The 17,456-nt window shown below is 39.1% G+C and overlaps 1 protein-coding gene across 1 annotated transcript in view; it reads right to left on the reverse strand.

The window, feature by feature from the left end:
* Window positions 1-17,456, reverse strand: part of LOC109911043 (low-density lipoprotein receptor-related protein 1-like) — a 1,753,343-nt gene that overhangs the window by 299,258 nt on the left and 1,436,629 nt on the right. The window contains exons 42-43 of the mRNA XM_048599379.1: window positions 13,650-13,839; window positions 6,698-6,906 (exon numbers count right to left, since the gene is read on the reverse strand). Coding sequence (XP_048455336.1) covers window positions 6,698-6,906; window positions 13,650-13,839 — 399 coding nt within the window. The remainder of the gene's footprint in view (window positions 1-6,697; window positions 6,907-13,649; window positions 13,840-17,456) is intronic.

Consider the following 17,456-nt stretch of genomic DNA (forward strand, 5'->3'; position numbering starts at 1 on the left):
TGGCCTGCTGTGTTCATCCAGCTCTACACCTTGTTATCTCAGATTCTCCAGCATCGGCAGTACGTACTATCTCTAATGTTTGGGTCAATTGTGTTTCAATAATTGTATTTACATATAATTGGCAGGCTATGTATTACAGTACCTACCCAAACTTCATATTAAGCGCATGAGTTCAGGGGTGCATGAGATGCTGATGGGCTGGGCACACACCCTATTTTCTGAGTCTGTCCTGTCAAAAACACTCCCATTGGGTGCATGTAAAATCCAGTCCCTAATTTCCCACCAAATAGAATTCAGTTGTTGTCAATTTATTATTGGATCTGAATGCTTTACACTTCTGTTCATTCCCTTGACTGTTGAAATATGTCTTCTTGTACAGGTTAATTTAGAAAAGCAGTGGTTGTGGAGGACCCTGATATTAATTCTCATGAAGTATTCAATGTGGACCAAAAGCACAGCTGGAGTCCCTCTTGATAACTATACTGTCCAATGCCTACAGAGTGATTCTCTGCATATGTACACATGCACACGAAAGAAATAGGGTGTTTATCCTCCACACTGGCAATAGTCAAGCTCCCATGTAGCCATCTTGTTCCACTGTGCCTTTTCCTCTTTCAGCTCAAGCACATATTTAACCTTTCCTTGTTGATATTCAATCACTAAATTTAATTGTGTTTTCCAGATCTCACAGCATCAGCATATAAAACAAAATCAATGGTTTTCTGTCCTAAACCATTTACAAAAGCAAAATAAAACTTATGGTCTATCAGACCAGGTCTCACTCTGGGATCTGATTTATCTAGTAGGATCAGTGGCTGGGATCACAACACCACGAAATCTAGTTTTGCTAGTTCCTTGATGCCACACTGAGTATAATGCTGCTTTGATATTAAGGTTAGTTACTCTTACCTCACCTCTTGAGTTCAATTCTTTAATACAATTTTGGATCAAAATTGGAATGAGATCAGGAGCTGAGTGGCCCTCTCCAGTCCTAAACTGAGCATTAGTAAGCAGTTAATTCCTTTGCAAGTGTCACATACCAGGACTGTTAACAAACCTTTCCATCGTTTTACTAATGACTGAGAGTCGACTGATGCTATTTGATGGGTTGAATTTGTCCTTTTTCTTTGTGGACAGGACATACCTGGGTAATTTCTCACATTTCCAGGTAGTTGTTAGTGCTGTAGGTATACAGGATCAGCTTGGCTGTGGGGGTGGCTAGTGGAGATGTCTTTCCATAATGGAGACATAGTTAAAATTAAAGAGAGAAATCCTGCCAGTTTCAGATGGATGTCCTTGCCTGGTCAGAAGAGAAAGCAATTACAGTGGGATCCAAGTGGAATATCAGTTGGTGAATCATCTGGTTGAAATGAGCTATCTGCTTGTTTGTTTTCTATTAAAAAGCAAACTGGTCAGTCTTTTCACTGATTGGTTATGACCAATAGACATAGCAGAAACAGGCCATTCAGTGCATCAGGTCTGCTCCATCACTCAAGAGATCTTGGCTGATCTGGTAATGATCTGATAATCTGGCCATGGGAAGGTGATGGCCTAGTGGTACTATCACTGGACTATTAATTCAGGGACACAGATAATGTTCTGGGGATCTGGGTACAAATCTTGCCATAGCAGATGATGAAATTTGAACTCAATACAAATCTGGAATTAAGAATCTAATGATGACCATGAATCCATTGTCGATTGTCAGGAAAAACTAATCTGGTTCACTAACGTCCTTTAGGGAAGGAAACTACCGTCCTTATCTGGTCTGGCCTACATGTATCAAGACCCAACACAATGTAGTTGACTCTTAACTGCCTTGTGAGCATTTATGGATGGGCAATAAATGCTGGCCTAGCCAGTGATGCCCTCATCCTGTGAATGAAAAAAATCCTCAACTCCTGCTTTTTCCCATAACTTTTGATTCCATTACAGATTAAAAATCTGTCTATCTCAGTCTCGAATGTACTCAATCACCCAGTCTGTGATTTTAAAAAATCCACAGGTTCACAAAGCTCTGTAAGAAGAAAATCCCCCTCATCTCTGTCTTAAATGCCTGACCACCCCACCCCCAATTCTAAGATATGCCCTAATTCCTAAACTCTCCCACAAGCAGAAACAACCTTTCTGTGTCTACCTTGTTAAGTTCTTGAATGTATGTTTGAATCAATTTGCTTCTCATTCTTCTATTTCCTGACCAGCACAGGCCCAATCTACCCAACTTATCCTCCATAAGACAATCCTTCCAAACTTGCAATCAGCCGCGCGAAACATTTACTGGGCCTCCATCAATGTTAGTTTTTATTTATTTTTCACTCATGAGGTGTGGATATCGCTGGCTGGCTAGAATTCATAACCTGTCCCTAGTTCCCTTTGAAAAGATGATTGGGCTGCCAAGTCGTAAATAACATTTGTATCACACATATGCAAGGCAATGACCATCTCCAACAATTCGACCACAGACCCTTGATATTCAACAATATTGTCATCCCTGAATGTGCACGTGCTGTAGAATGACCCAAAATGCTCTTCGAGAGGGAATTCCAGGACTTTGATCCAATGAAGGGACGGCGATATATTTCTAAGTCAGGATGGTGAGTGGCTTGGATGAGAACTTATACATTGTAATGTTCTCATGTGTCTGCTGCCCTTATCCTTCTTGATGGAAGTACTGTGTTCTTGGAAGGTGTTGTCTGAGGAGCCTTGATGAATTTCTGCCATGCATCTTGTTGATAGTACACATTGCTGCGACTGTGCATTGCTGATGGCTAGAGTAAATGCTTGTGGATCTGGTGTCTATCAAGCAGCATGTTTTGTCTTGGATGGTGTCAAGCTTCTTGAATGTTATTGGAGGTGCACCCAACCAGGCAAGTGGGGAGTATTCCATCACACTCATAACTTGTGCCTGTTGATGGACATACTTTGAAGAGTCAGGAGATGAAATGCTCATTGCAGTATTTCTGGCTTCTGAAGTGCTTTTGTAGGCACTGTGTTTATGGCCAGGTCCAGTTGAGTTTCTGGCCAATGGTAACCTCAATGGTTTTGACTGTGGGGGGATTCAGTGATGGTAATATCACTGAATGTCAAGGGTCTGTGGTCGAATTGTTGGAGATGGTCATTGCCTTGGATTTGTGTGATACAAATATTATTTACCACTTGGCAGCCCAAGCCTGGATATTGCCCAGATTCTTGTTGCATTTAAATATGGACTGCTTCAATATGTGAGGAGTCACAAATGGCACTGATCATTGTGCAACCATTGTCAAAACATTCCCACTTCTGACATTATGGTAGACGGAAGATTATCAATAAAGCAGCTGAAGATGGTTTGGTCTAGGACACTCCCCTTCCGGTAAGATGGCAGTGGAGTAGGGTTTCTGAGCACGGGGGTCTTCTGCTCTGTCCGCTTTTCTTTCCAATTCTTTTACTTTTTATCTCTCTCATTTTCTTTTGCCTCTTTTTTCTCTTTTATTTTACTTACCTGTTGTTGAAGAGCATGGCTGCAGCTTTGCATTGATCGTGGCAAGTGAGCCCAGCACAGACTCGAGTGAACACAGCACGGACTCATGGTAGCAGCATCGGAGGCAAATTTGGGTTCCTGGTGGCTCCTGCATCAATGAGGTGGTCCTAACGCTGATTCATGGCTGCTGGGATGGAAGCAGGTTTAGGTTCCTGTAGGCGATGGCGGCGTCCAGCACAGATTCATGGAGGCGGTAGTGGAGGCGAGTTGGAGCCAGTGGGTTACCCAGTGACATTGGTGGTATCTGCACTGGCAAGGACCAGCAAGGGCTCATTGTGGTGAGGAGTTTAGAAGAAGTGAGATGATGCTGAAGAGTGACGACTTTTGTTTGAGCTGTGGGACGGCGAAGAGGACCATGGCAGAGCACTTAACAAGAAGGATTGTAAAGTTGAACACTTTTTCTTTATTTCTTTATTTTTCTGCCTTTATGCTTTATTTTTGGTTTATTTTTCTGTGTTTTAAAATGGCGCCCTAGACTTGCAAAACTACACAACACTTTTAACTGTATTTTGTCACAAAATGCACGTGACAATAAACAAACCAAATAATCTGAGGAACTCCTGCAGAGATGTCCTGGAGCTGAGATGACTGACCTCAAACAACCACAACCATCTTCCTATATGCCAGGCGTTACCCCAACCAGCGAGGAGTTTGCCCCTGATTCCTACTGATTCCAATTTTGCGAGAGCTCTTTGATGCCACACATGGTCGAATGCAAATTTGATGTCAAGGCTGTCACTCCCATCTCACCTCCGGAATTCAGCTCTTTTGTCCATGTTTGAACAAAGGCTGTAATGAGGCTAAGAGCAGTGTGGCCCTGATGGAACCCAAATTGAGCATCACTGAGCTGCTTGATAGCACTTTTGATGACACATTCCATCATGTTTGATTGATAATCAAAAGTAGACTGATGGGGCAGTCATTGGCCACGTTGGATTTATCTTTCTTTTTATATACATACCTGGACAATTTTCCACATTTTCGGGTAGATTCCAGTGTTGTAACTATATTAGAACAGCTTGGCTAAGGGAGCGGCAAGTTCTGGATTACATATCTTCAGTACTATTGTCAGAACGTTGTCAGCGCCCGTAGCCTTTGCAGTATCCAGTGCCTCCAATTGTTTCTTGATATCATGTGGAGTGACTTGAATTGGCTGAAGACTGGTATCTAAAATGCTGTGGATTACTGAAGGAGACCGAGATGGATCATCATTTGCACTTTTGGCTGAAGATTGCTTCAGGCCTATCTTTTGCACTGATGTGCTGAGCTCTTCCATCATTGAGATTGGGGATATTTGTGGAGCCTCCTCCATTGTCCACCCACCACTCACTGTTGGATGTGTCAGGGCTGTAGAGTACAGATCTGATCCATGGAATTGCTTAACTCTGTCTATCACTTGCTGCTAATGCTGATTTGGCATGCAGGTCGTCCTGTTTGGTAACTTCACCAGATTCACACCTCACTTTTAGGTATGCCCAGAGCTGCTCCTGCACTCTCCATTGAACCAGGGTTGGCCCAAAGGCTTGATGGTAATTAGTGAGTGAGGGATATACAGGGCCATGAGATTGCAGGCTGTGCTGCCGTTCATGACCTCATGGATACACAACTTGATTTGCTAGACGTATTCAAAATCTGTCTCATTTAGCATGATGAAAGCACCACAAAACACAATGGAGAGTATTCTCAACGTGGAGGCAAGACTTCGCCTCCACAACGATTGCGTGGTGCTCACTCTTACCAATACTGCAATTGGACAGATGTATCTACAACTGGCAGATTGATAAGAATCAGATCAAACGTGTTTTTCCCCCTTTGGTTCCCTCACCAACTGCCTCAGGCCCAGTCTAGCTGCTTTGTCCTTTAGGACCTGACCAGCTCACTGAGTAGTGCTGCTGCCAAGCCACTCTTCTTGGTGGCCATTGAAAATCCTCCACCCAGAGTACATTTTGTGCCCTTGCCATCCTCAGTGCTTCCTCCAAGTGTTGTTCAACATGGAAGAGTACCAATTCATCACCTGAGGGAGGACAGCATGTGCTCATCAGCAGGAGGTTTCCTTGTCTGTGTTTATCCTGAGACTTCATTGGGTCCAGATTCAACGTTGAGGACTCCCAGGGAAACTCCCTCCCAACTGCATACCACAATGCTACCACCTCTGCTAGGTTTGTCCTGCTGGTGAGACAGGACATATCCACAGATGGTGATGGTGGTGTCTGGGACATTATCTGTAAGGCATGATTCCATTACTATGATTGTGTCAGGTTGTTGCTTGACTAGTTTGTGAGTTAGCTCTCCCAATATTGGCATTAGCCCCCAGACGTTAGTAAGGAAGACTTTGTAGAGTCAACAGGGCTGTTTCTTTTGTTTTGTTTTCTTTTCTGGCTCGTAGGTCAATGCTAGGTCTGTTGGGTTTCATTTCTTTGTTGAGATTGATACAACTGAATGGCTTGCTAGCAGTTAAGTGCAGTCAATTAAAATGCTATGGATCTGGAGTCACATGTAGGCCAGACAAGGTGAGGCTGGCAGAATTTCTTCGCTGAAGGACATCAGTGACCCAGATGAGTTTTTTTCTAATATTTAGCAATGGTTTCATGATCATCAGCAGATTTTCATTCCAGATAATTTTTGTTGAATTCAATTTGCACCATCTGCCATAGTGGAATTTGAAACTGAATCCCCAGAGCATTAGCAAATTTCTGGATTAATAATTTAGCCATAATACCACTTGGCCATCAACTCCTCTTCAATTAGTGGTCCAAAAATCTGTTCACAGTGTTCAAGCTATGGTCTGACTCGTGCCTTGTACATTTTTAGCAAGACATCTCCACTTATAACCTCCATTCCCTTTGAAATAAAGACCAACATTCTATTTGCTTTCCCTATTATTACCCACTGAATATTGATGCTGGTTTTTTGTGATTAATGAATGAGAACTCCCAAATCCTACTGTTCCATTGCTTTCTGCAGTTTTTCTCCATTTAGATTGTATTCAGCTCCTCTGTTCTTCCTGCCAAAGTGCATAACCGTAAATTTTTCCACATTGTTGCACGCACAAAATACATGCATCAGTCACTGATGTAACAGTCAGTTAAAACATTTATAATTCATGTAGAAACCCTACAGATGAGATCAGATGCTACCTCAACTTTTTAAAAAATATTTGAATATAAAATTAATGACTTACATATCGCTGTGTCCCATCATATTCACACCTTTCAATTCGTCCAACAGAGCCATCGGAGAAGTACAGTTTCTCTGCTTTATGATCAATTGTCAGTCCATTTGGTGTGAAAATGTCTGTGCTGACAATGACTTGAACATTTCCTCCAGACAAGGTTGCTTTCATTATACTTGGTTGTTGTTCATTCCAGTTTGTCCAGAACATTAAGCTGTATGACGTTAGGAAAAAGCATATCAAATCAAATTCATTTGTAAAGAGCATCTTGAGTCCACTGCAGAAAATATCATTTGACAGTTTATCAATAAATTAGAACTCCACTGATATATAAATTACACAATTCCATTTTTATTTGGTAACACAAGTCATCATTGTGTCACCTAAAATTAATTCACCATTACTTAGTGCACAAAAAACAATTGAACTTGCTTTCATGGTATGCAACAATTAAATTAATACGACCCACAGTGACTCCACAACATTTTCACAGAACTACAGTGGATATATGGCCTAGCAACAGGCTATTCGATCCAACCAGTACATATCAGCTTTAAGGTCCCAGTTGAACTTCTCCCCAACTTCTCTTTAAATCTACAATTTCTGTAACCCTCTATTTCCTTCTCTGTCAAATGCTTTTCTAATTTCCCTTTAAATGTCATGTACTATTCACTTCAACCACTCCCTGTGGTAGTTATGATTAACAGGTGAGGAAGGGTAACTTTCACCCCTCTTTTTAACCTCGTCTGCAACAACGTTTAAGCTGTAGCTGAAACTCTTCAATTAAACTTTGTAAACCAAATCAAAGTGAAGAACAGTCAATTTCTTGGTTTTCTCGAGTGGTAGAGTGTGGAGCTTTATTACCTATTCCACACCGAAAAAAGTGAGAACATACATCATCTAAAACATATATACACACAGGTACTAAGCTTAAGAAGAGTGCAGCAGAAAAGTGTCGATTGATAGACAAGAAGGTACTCGCAGCTGCAGTTTAAAATTCTTATGAGTTTTTCAGATATTACATCTTAAACCGGAATCTTAAATATCTAATTGTTGTCTTGTTTCTTCAGTGTCATTGAAGTTAAGATCTCACTGAAAAGATATTGTTTGAAGTTCATTTTTCAATGGGCAGCTGTTTTTGAGGTTTTGAGAGAGAGACTGCCTTCCGGTTGTTGCTTACAAATTAATATTTCCTTGTTATCTGCTCTGTTGCTTTTATTGACAGATTCACTTATGTATTTCTGAGTCTGCTGATTGTCTGCAGTGTATTCAGATGGGGAAACAACCTTTAATTATCAATGTGGAACTTCTGGAAAGATGTAACACAGATTTGTATTTCAGTGCCTTTTTATAAATGTTCATTTGGATCCATCTAATCTTTTATCTACTGATAGTTTCATGAGCTTAGTTTCTTAGTCAGGTGATCACAACAGCCATTTAGATCAGTATTTGTCCTTTGTAATTTTATTTATAGTTGATGAAAAGTGTCTGGTACTGAAACCAAATAATTGAAGCTAAGTACCAACAGTTTCTCCAGCAATTTCTGTTTTTGTATGAATAGTTTGCCGTCGCCGTTATCATCACATAATCATTTCCAGATTCTTGCCACTCTTTTGATGGAGAGGTATCTTCTGAATTTACTATTGGCTGACTTGGTGACTAAATCTTATCAATGGTCTCCAGTTATGCTGTCCCCAAAAGAAGAAACATGCTGTTTTCACTACCCTATCATTTTCTAACTTTAAAGACATGAACCAGGTCGTCATATGGATGATCTGCTGATTCTATCCCTGCAACCTGTCACAACCTGCCATTCAACAGCAACTTGATTAACCAGTTAATGACTCAATATTTTCCTGCCATCTTAGTAGTGAGCATGGACACTTAAAGCTAAGGGACAATGAGGGAACTTCCAACACTGAAAGACCTCTGGCTTGCCATTTTAATGAAGAGGGAATACAGGCATTTTGATTTTGAGGTTCCTGTCAGCATATTTATCAACAAATGGACCACCAACATCATGGAAAACTCTCTAAGTGCTGCATACAGACCAGGTCGGTATGATGGATGTGCGATGCCTTAAAATTAACAGAGAGCTCTATACATTCCTGTCTACCACTGGGAGGACATCTCTGCCAGTTCAATGGCCAGTGGGCTGATTGAAATATCCTATTTAGCCTCTGATGAAAATGGCTTTAATTTGTCCTTTAACTCTATCATTTAGCTATGTGTGGGAAATTCCTTTCCTGTTCCCATATTGGTACCATAATACTGTTTCTGTTTTCTAACTCAGTATGCTACCTTGTCATTAATGCATTCAGTGCATTAGGAGCTTCGAGAGCTTAGGCTCTCCTTTCCAGTTTTGCAAATGGGAAATTGCTTCTATTTCTTGGGGATCCTTCCCCCTGCCACCTCCAATCTGATGATTTAAAAACCCTCCATTGAGTCATACAGCATGGAAACAGACCCTTCAATCCAACTCACCCATGATGACCAGCTTTCCTAAACTGAACTAATCCCATTTGCCTGCACTTGGCCCATTTCCCTTTAAACCTCTCCTAGCCATGTACCTGTCCAAATATCTTTTAAATGTTATAATGGTACCTACCTTGACCACTTCCTCGGGCAGTTTGTTTCATATATGAACCTCCCTCTGTGTGAAAAAGTTGCCTCTCAGGATCTTTGTAAATCTTTCCCCTCTTACCTTAAAGGCCTCTAGTTTTGTACTCCCTTAACTCGAGGGAAAAGACCTTGGCGATTCACCTTATCTATGTTGCTCAAGTGACATAATAACATGTTAGATTTTTCCCTTGTAATATGTTCACCCTTATTTTCAAATTTTCATTGAAAAGTAGTTAAGTTACCCAGTAATTTGATTTGAGTCATTGAAAACAATGTTTAAGGACTCTTTGTGCATAATTTCAACGCAAAATAACATAATTCTAATTTACCAATTTTACACAGTTTTCACAATGAAACATAACAAGAGTGTTTTAATGGAAATATTTTTAAGACTAGCTGACAACTTTGAAATGTCACAATGTTGTGAAGTATCTCTCATAGCATAGATTGACTTTAAAATAAACAAATACTGCAGCACGGTGGCTCAGTGATTAGCACTGCTGCCTCACAGTGCTAGGGACCCATGTTCGATTCCACCCTCGGGTGACTGTCTGTGTGGAGTTTGCACATTCTCCCTGTGTCTGCGTGGGTTTCCTTTGGGTGCTCCGGTTTTCTCCCACAGTCCAAAGATGTGCAGGCTAGATGGATTGGTCATTCTAAATTGCCCATAGTGCCCAGGGATGTGTACGTTAGGTGCGTTATAGGGGGATGGGTCTGGGTGGGGTGCTCTGAGGGTCAATGTGGACTTTTTGCACTTAAGGGCCTATTTCCCCACTGTAGGGATTCTATGAATAAACTGCAAAATGGGAAAAAAGAAGTTGCCCTTTCACTTTTGAGTCAAGGGTCATAAATTTAAGCCTCCATCTTCAGACTGAGAAGAACATCGGCCCTCATTTGTGCGTGGGACTGAGGCCAACAAGCAAAGCTCCACTTAACCATGCAGGTAGACATAAGTTTAGCCATGGCACTAACTGAATAAAAGCAGTTTAAGTTCTATCAATGCTCCTTGTTCAATGTCCCTTTGTTCCTCAACACTCCCCAGAGACCTACCTTTTATTGTGTTTATCATTCCGTCATTAGACTTCCCAAAATGCATCATTGCACACTTATCAGGACCAGCTGATCATTATCAAACTGTAGCCTGAGACCATCCTCCTTGCTATTAACAATTTTCACGTCATCTGCGGACTTACTAATTATATTTTCTAGATTCACATCTAAGTCATCAATATACATAACAAACAGCAAAAGTCCCAGCACCAATTTTTGTTCCTTGTTTGATTCCAATAAGATAAAACCTTCTTCATCCAGAAAGTGATTGATAAATGGAACAGTCTGCCTGAGAGGATGGTGGAGTCACGTGCCATTGCAACATTTAGGAAGCACCTAGACGAGCACTTAAAATGCCAGTGCACAGGAGACTATGGATGAAGTGTAGGTAAATCTGAGTAAGTCTAGTTTGCTGTTTGTTGGTCAGAATAGATATGGTGGGCCATAGGGCCTGTTTCTATGCTGTATGACTCTATGACTCAAAAATCCAATCCTAGAATTGTTCAGTATTTTATTGATTATTTATTTAACATGGATCATTAGGTCTCATTTTATTGAATACAGCGAAAAGGCATCAATAGGATGATAGTAAAATATATAAATATATTTCTTCATTTAGAAAACATACTTATTTTCCCCCTAACCCAATAAGAACTGCAATATGATTTTTTTGGATCAATGTTTAGCTCTGCTTTATAACTAGGGCTTATCTTTATGCTGACAAAGAAACACTTTTAAAGAACATTTTTTTAATCCAAAGAAGAAACATTTTTAACGTTTCTGCTTTGGATTAAAAACATGTTCTTTTCAAGGAAGGATGACAAATAGGAGATGAAAGAAATACAACAGTGAGCCTCACTAAAGCAGTTTAGTAAACATTTCAGAGTGCCACATAAATGTCACATGCCCATTTCCTACAGCTTTTAGTTTAGTTTTATGAGTGATATTGTAAATTACCATAAACGTCAAACAGTTTTGCATCGTAGACTGATTGCCAGAGCAATTAATTTAAGATACAGAAATCAGAGAGGAAACAATTCAACTCTGGGCTCGTTCAATGTAAGGTAATTTGGCTGTAAGCAATGTTTGAATTTTCATTCCCACCGAATGAAGCTAGTTCCTAATCAATAAGTAGTTTTGCAGAGCATTCATATTCCATAAATATAAACCTAAGGAATATAACTTCCGCAGAGGTCTGGCAACAATTAGAAATAATATAAACACTATCTGGGATTGAGTGGATAACTTTACAGAGAGCTTTAATGGTATTGAGAAGCCTAATGTGCCATTATGATCCTATGGCTCAACATATCATGAGTACTAACACAATATAAATTACTTGTGAAGGCTACAATTGGATTGTTGTTTAAATCAATACAGTAAATGCTAAGTGACTAATAGAAATTAAGATGTCTTTATGTAGCAGCTTTACTAATATTAGAATGTCCCAAAATACTTTACAGCCTATGAATCATTTTATTGAGCATAGTCACTGTCGTAATGTAGGAAATATGGCAGCTAATTTGTACACAGAAAAGTCCAATGTAGTGAAATGTGATAATAATCTGATAATCAGTTTTACATTTTGTTGATTGAGGAATAAATAGTGGTAATGATCCTCCTATTCAAAGTAGAGTCAAGGATCTTTTGCATTCACTTTAGAAGGCAGGTGAGATTTTGGTTGAACATCTCATGTGAAAAACAACATCTCCAGCAGTGCAACAATCTATTAATATTGGTTAGGAGGTCATCCTCCAGTTCAGAACAGGTCTTGAACCCACAACCTTCTGATTGAAAGGCAAGAACGTAACCAACTGAAACACAGTTTACTCTTCACTTATTTTAAAAATCATTTTGAACTCAGTTTGCAAGTACTAACTGTATTTAAAAAGACATAAAAACAAAATGAAACCACAGATAATTTTCACACAAACACTATTTCTAAAATGGATTGATCTACTCAGTTTTATTTTAAAGCTGGGTTGCTTTATGGCTGAAACAATATGTTTTTACCACAATCACTCAAAGTTAAGTCTAATATGATGCAATATTTCACAAATCATACAGAAATGGAGCAACAAACATACACTTAAATGGAAAGATCATAACTTCAGCACATTGAGAAGTGCTATCAAAGTATATTTTCTTTTAATGAATGTGTTTTCCTGTCAAACATGCATTTTCTTCTTTCTGTTTGTCCCTTGATCATAAATACTCTGAATCCAGGTTTAGAAAGTGGGCAGTATACTCTAGACATAACACTTTTTTCCTTGATGGTGTGTCATGAAGCCTGTCTTTGGAAGAACGTTTTGAACTATAACGATTTTCAGTTGAACTCATTATGGCTGAATTCTTGCTTTTATTTCATTTTAAAACTGAAACGAAAGATTCATCAGTGTTGAAGAAATCAACTCTGTGAGCTCTCCAATTGGGATACCCCATATATTTCATAAAATGTACTGTGCCATTAAGATGATAAAGTCAAAATAAAATTTTTAATGAGCTGCGTGAGGATGAAGTGTGTTAAAGTTTCAATAAGTAATTACACAGAGGTAAAACACAGCTATCATTCTCCAGCTCTGGATTTTAGCCAATCAATTTGGAGGAACCATGAAATGGAAACAATCTGCTTTGTCATAGGCAGAGTTCAATCTTTGTGTACACCCAGTCTCAAATTTAAGAACACCATTCAAGAGAATTGAGAGCAGATCAATTTCTTGGTTTCTTATTGAAGAATAAGGGGCAGCACAGTGGCTCAGTGGTTAGCACAGCTGATTCACAGTCTCAGGGTTTATTTCGACTCTTGGGCAACTGTCTGTGTGGAGTTTGCACATGCTCCTCATGTCTGCGTAAGTTTCCTCCCATTGTCCAAAGATGTGCAGGTTAGGTGGATTGGCCATGCTAAATTGCCCACAGTGTCTAGGGATGTGCAGGCTAGGTGGATTAATCATGGGAAATGCAGGGATAGGGCAGGAGTTTGAGTCTGGGTGGGATGCTGTTCAGAGGGTTGGTGTGGACTCAGTAGGCAGAATGGCCTGCTTCTACAGTGTAGGGATTCTATGATTTTATGAATGATACACATGGTTAAATACAGTAAAGATGTTAATTTCCATGTACTGAGAAGTGAAAATAGACATAACAACAAGTATCAAATAAATTAATTTCTTTAAAATTGTATACTCTTAATATAGTGCTAGATAATGAGAAAATAGTATTATATTAAAATGGCAATTACATACTACATATCTAATGAACTGTAAAAAAAAAAGCAAATAAGCTTCTTACTTGTGGCACTCATCCAATGCAAGTACATGAGGATGGTCATTAGGAGACATTGCAACAATGATTTCTTGGTTGAAAGCTCCAAACCTGTTTTGGTCAATAGTATGTCTTGTAATAGTTGATGTTGTAGAACTTGTCCAGTAAAGTGTATCCCAGGCTTTGTGATATGCCAGACCCTCAACTGAGCCTACATCTGTTGAATTGAAAATTGACAAGTCAATTACCATTTACACGTTCCTGCATGTTTACACTCAAAAACAGATAGGAAGGAAATGTGAAGATATGTAAATTCTCCATAATAGGACACAGACTTGAGCAGATCTGAACATCCATAGCTGATAACTCAGAAAGTTAAGAAATAACAATCAGATGAAAATTTATGACATCATAATGGTTTTAAGTAACCAACTTTGAATACGCTATGGAAGACCTACAGGATCTCATTCAACAGCAATGGAGCACTGTTTGCTATTGTTAAAGAAATATTTAATGTTTGAATAAAACTGTTTGATATTCCCTTGCTTGTGGGGCACAAAAAGGGGCATTTCCTCGAGGCCCAACAAACTCACCTATAATTCACCTCTGAAATTTTCATCCTGCTATTCTTTCCAATTGCTGGTCCTTCTCTGCCTTTGTGATTAGCGCTTCCTTACCTAAGACCAAGAGGTGAGGCAGCTTAGCCTGTGGATACTCTGTGCTGGGAGTAGTCCTCTGTTTGCAACCCCCTTTATCTGATGTAGTTTGAGGGGTTTGGGCTACTTTTCTAAAAGCAGGAAATGGCTATCATACAAAATTTTAAAAATAAGTGCCAAGTAGAGGGTTGCAGGGCAGTAGATGTATGAAAAAAAGACATAATCTAGCAACTCTCCTTGCAAACGAGACAGTACAAATCCTGTGATCCAGGGAGTTGACATTGAGGGCCACCTATTATAATTGAGAATTGATCATTTGAGATGGGCAAAAATGTTGGCTTTCCCAGTGACACCCATATCCCAGAAACCAAAAAAAGGAAATTCAAGAGCTTCAAGAGCTTCAAGAGCTCTGCAACACCAATCACACTAACATTAGCATGTGTAAGGCATCTGTAATCCCGTGTTAAAATGCAATGAAGAGGAGATAGGACATTGTTGGAACTTGATTTGTAATTTGAACTTGTCAATGTTGGTCAACGAATGTGAAGCCAGGAATAGATCATTAAAATAACAAGGGTGTGAATGGTGCAGGAAGAAAAGCACTGGGCATGATTTTGACCTCTCACTCACATTACCCCTGTTGTTAAAAAGACTAAAATTTACTCTTATTCTTATGTCCTCCCATAGGATATCAGCAGTCCGCACCTTATGAAAGCCAAAGGACATGAGAAGGGGAAATAATAACAGTTCAATGAATACAGCCATAATATTGATATGTGATTACATCACAAATCTTTCATGCTAAAACAGGTGGGAAAATACAAAGAAATAAAGAATCATGGTAACATGGTATAATCGTTGCAGGATCTAGTTACATATAGCAAAATTGTTAAATTTCTCAACAAGTGTGAAATTTAATATCATGTCTAAAAGTACTTACATCACAATTTTACAATCTAAATTAATGGAATCGGTGAAATTGACAATGTCTTTAAATACTATACAGATTTGACATCCTCTGCATTGCACTGAATGATGAGATAGTTTTCTCTGTCACGTGCAGAGTCATTAAATGTCTCAGGCATTGGTTTAAAAATTGTAGTTTGACCTTAATTTTAGCTGAAGACAGCCCCAAGTGATCTTCCTCAAGCCTTGCTAAACCACCTCAGGTGTCAAACTAATGGAAAATATATTAGAATAGCCTTGAGCACTGAATGATACAGCCAGAGCCTGTGTTTTACATTTTACTCAGCTCTTCCTCTGCTGAATTGTGCCAGTGAAGAACCAGCACAGACATCGTGCATATCACATTGTTTCAATGTTAACCTCTAACGTGTGCTATTCTTGTTAGATGGAGGGAAAATACATTCAACTCCCAGTTTAGCTGACTTTCAGTTCAGGGTTGGTAGAAAACATGGGCCAGGTTTCTTTTATTATTTATTATGAGTAATTACACTATAGCTACAGATAAATATTGGCATATAATACTACTAACTGAAATTCCCCTTATAAATTTTATAAACTTCTACTTACAAACATTCATACATAGAGACAAGCAAAAAGGGAAAATAGATTGGCAGAGGTAGAAAAACTAGGTCAGTTCAGCTGCCTTTGCTTCTTGGCTCCGAAGGAGAGATGATCTTTCTTCAGCTGGTCAGACTCCTTGTTGTTCAGATTTTTGTTTTCTCTCTGGATGCTTCCATTGGTTTATGATTAGTACAGAATGGTTAAGTCACCTGAGAAATATCTCTAATTTATCAATTCTAAAGTCACAACTTGTAGCAACTGACGCAGGAAGGATAACTGGTTTTCTTCAGTTTTAAAATGAGTTTTTGACTGCAGAGAAGAGGCAGCTTCTGGGTTCGGAGAAAGTCTGCACATTTATTTTCCTCTCTGTCTCTCTCTGTCTCTCTCTCTCTGTTTCTCTCTGTTTCTATAAGTAATTTTCATGTCCAAGCTGCTCAGCCACCCAAGAATCCATTGGAGAGTTGTTGGGAAGCAAAAGGTATCCATTATTGATATCTGTTACTAGTCCACAGACTAACCAACTTCTTGTCGACAACAAGAACTGCTTCAATGCACACACTTTGCTCTAAGTTGTCTACAATCTGATCTTCAATTACTGCTTGTTAAAACAGTCATTTGCAATGACTGCCATAGAAAACATGTTACTTGGTTCTAAAAACTACAACCACTCATTCAAACAGTAATATTTAAAACAGTTCTTTCTCATTTCTGTCCCCCCTGTATATAAATAAATGCAAGAAGTATTAAAAAGACATGTATGTTATACACAGATAACACAAAAGCTAAAGTGTCAGTTGTTGATATTACTTGCACATTAATGGCGTCAGTGCAGTTAACATATTGCATAATTTCTGGTACTCATATTTTTAAGATGTTATAAAACGGAGGTTGACCCCCTCTAAGAACTAAAACCGAAACACCCAAAGAGGTGCGCCGAACCCTGCAATTTGTAAAAGGATTGTGGAAAGTGGTGTAACCTGCCTTTTGGCAACTTCCAGTGGTTAAATAAAATAAACCCCTGACACTCACTTTACAATTAACAAGTAACAATTTACTTATCTAACTCAAACAGTGAAAAAATTAACTAAACTATTAACAAACTGAATAAACTCCTTCTAACTACTAACTATTTCCAATTAAAATAAGATTCTAATAATATGCTGTTCCAACAAATGCATGTCCCACTTATATAAAATAAAATAAAAAAAGGAGTAAAACTTAGTCTCTTGAAATTACAGCCAGGTTGTGTGTCTTCTGGAATGTTCTGTGACTTCTCTGTCAATTCTTCTGTCAGGAATATTCACTAGATGTGCCATGGGTAGCTTTGTTCTTTAGATGGTGCTTTCTCTGAGAATTAGAGGAGTCTGTGAGAGCCAATGATTGTCTCTTGAGAGTTGAAGGCTGTTAACTCTGGAAGGTGGCAGTTAGCTCTGCTGTCTTTGCCCAACTGCCCCTTCTTTTATACTCTGAATGATATATCAATTCCTTACAATAGGATTGGTCCTATGTTGTCAAAACCATCAGGCTTAAATTTAGAGATAGTAGGAACTGCAGATGCTGGAGAATCTGAGATAACAAGGTGTAGAGCTGGATGAACACAGCAGGCCAAGCAGCATCATAGGAGCAGGAAAGCTGACGTTTCGGGTCTGGA

This window comes from Rhincodon typus, chromosome 7 (assembly GCF_021869965.1).
Source record: "Rhincodon typus isolate 14 chromosome 7, sRhiTyp1.1, whole genome shotgun sequence".
NCBI lineage: Eukaryota > Metazoa > Chordata > Chondrichthyes > Orectolobiformes > Rhincodontidae > Rhincodon > Rhincodon typus.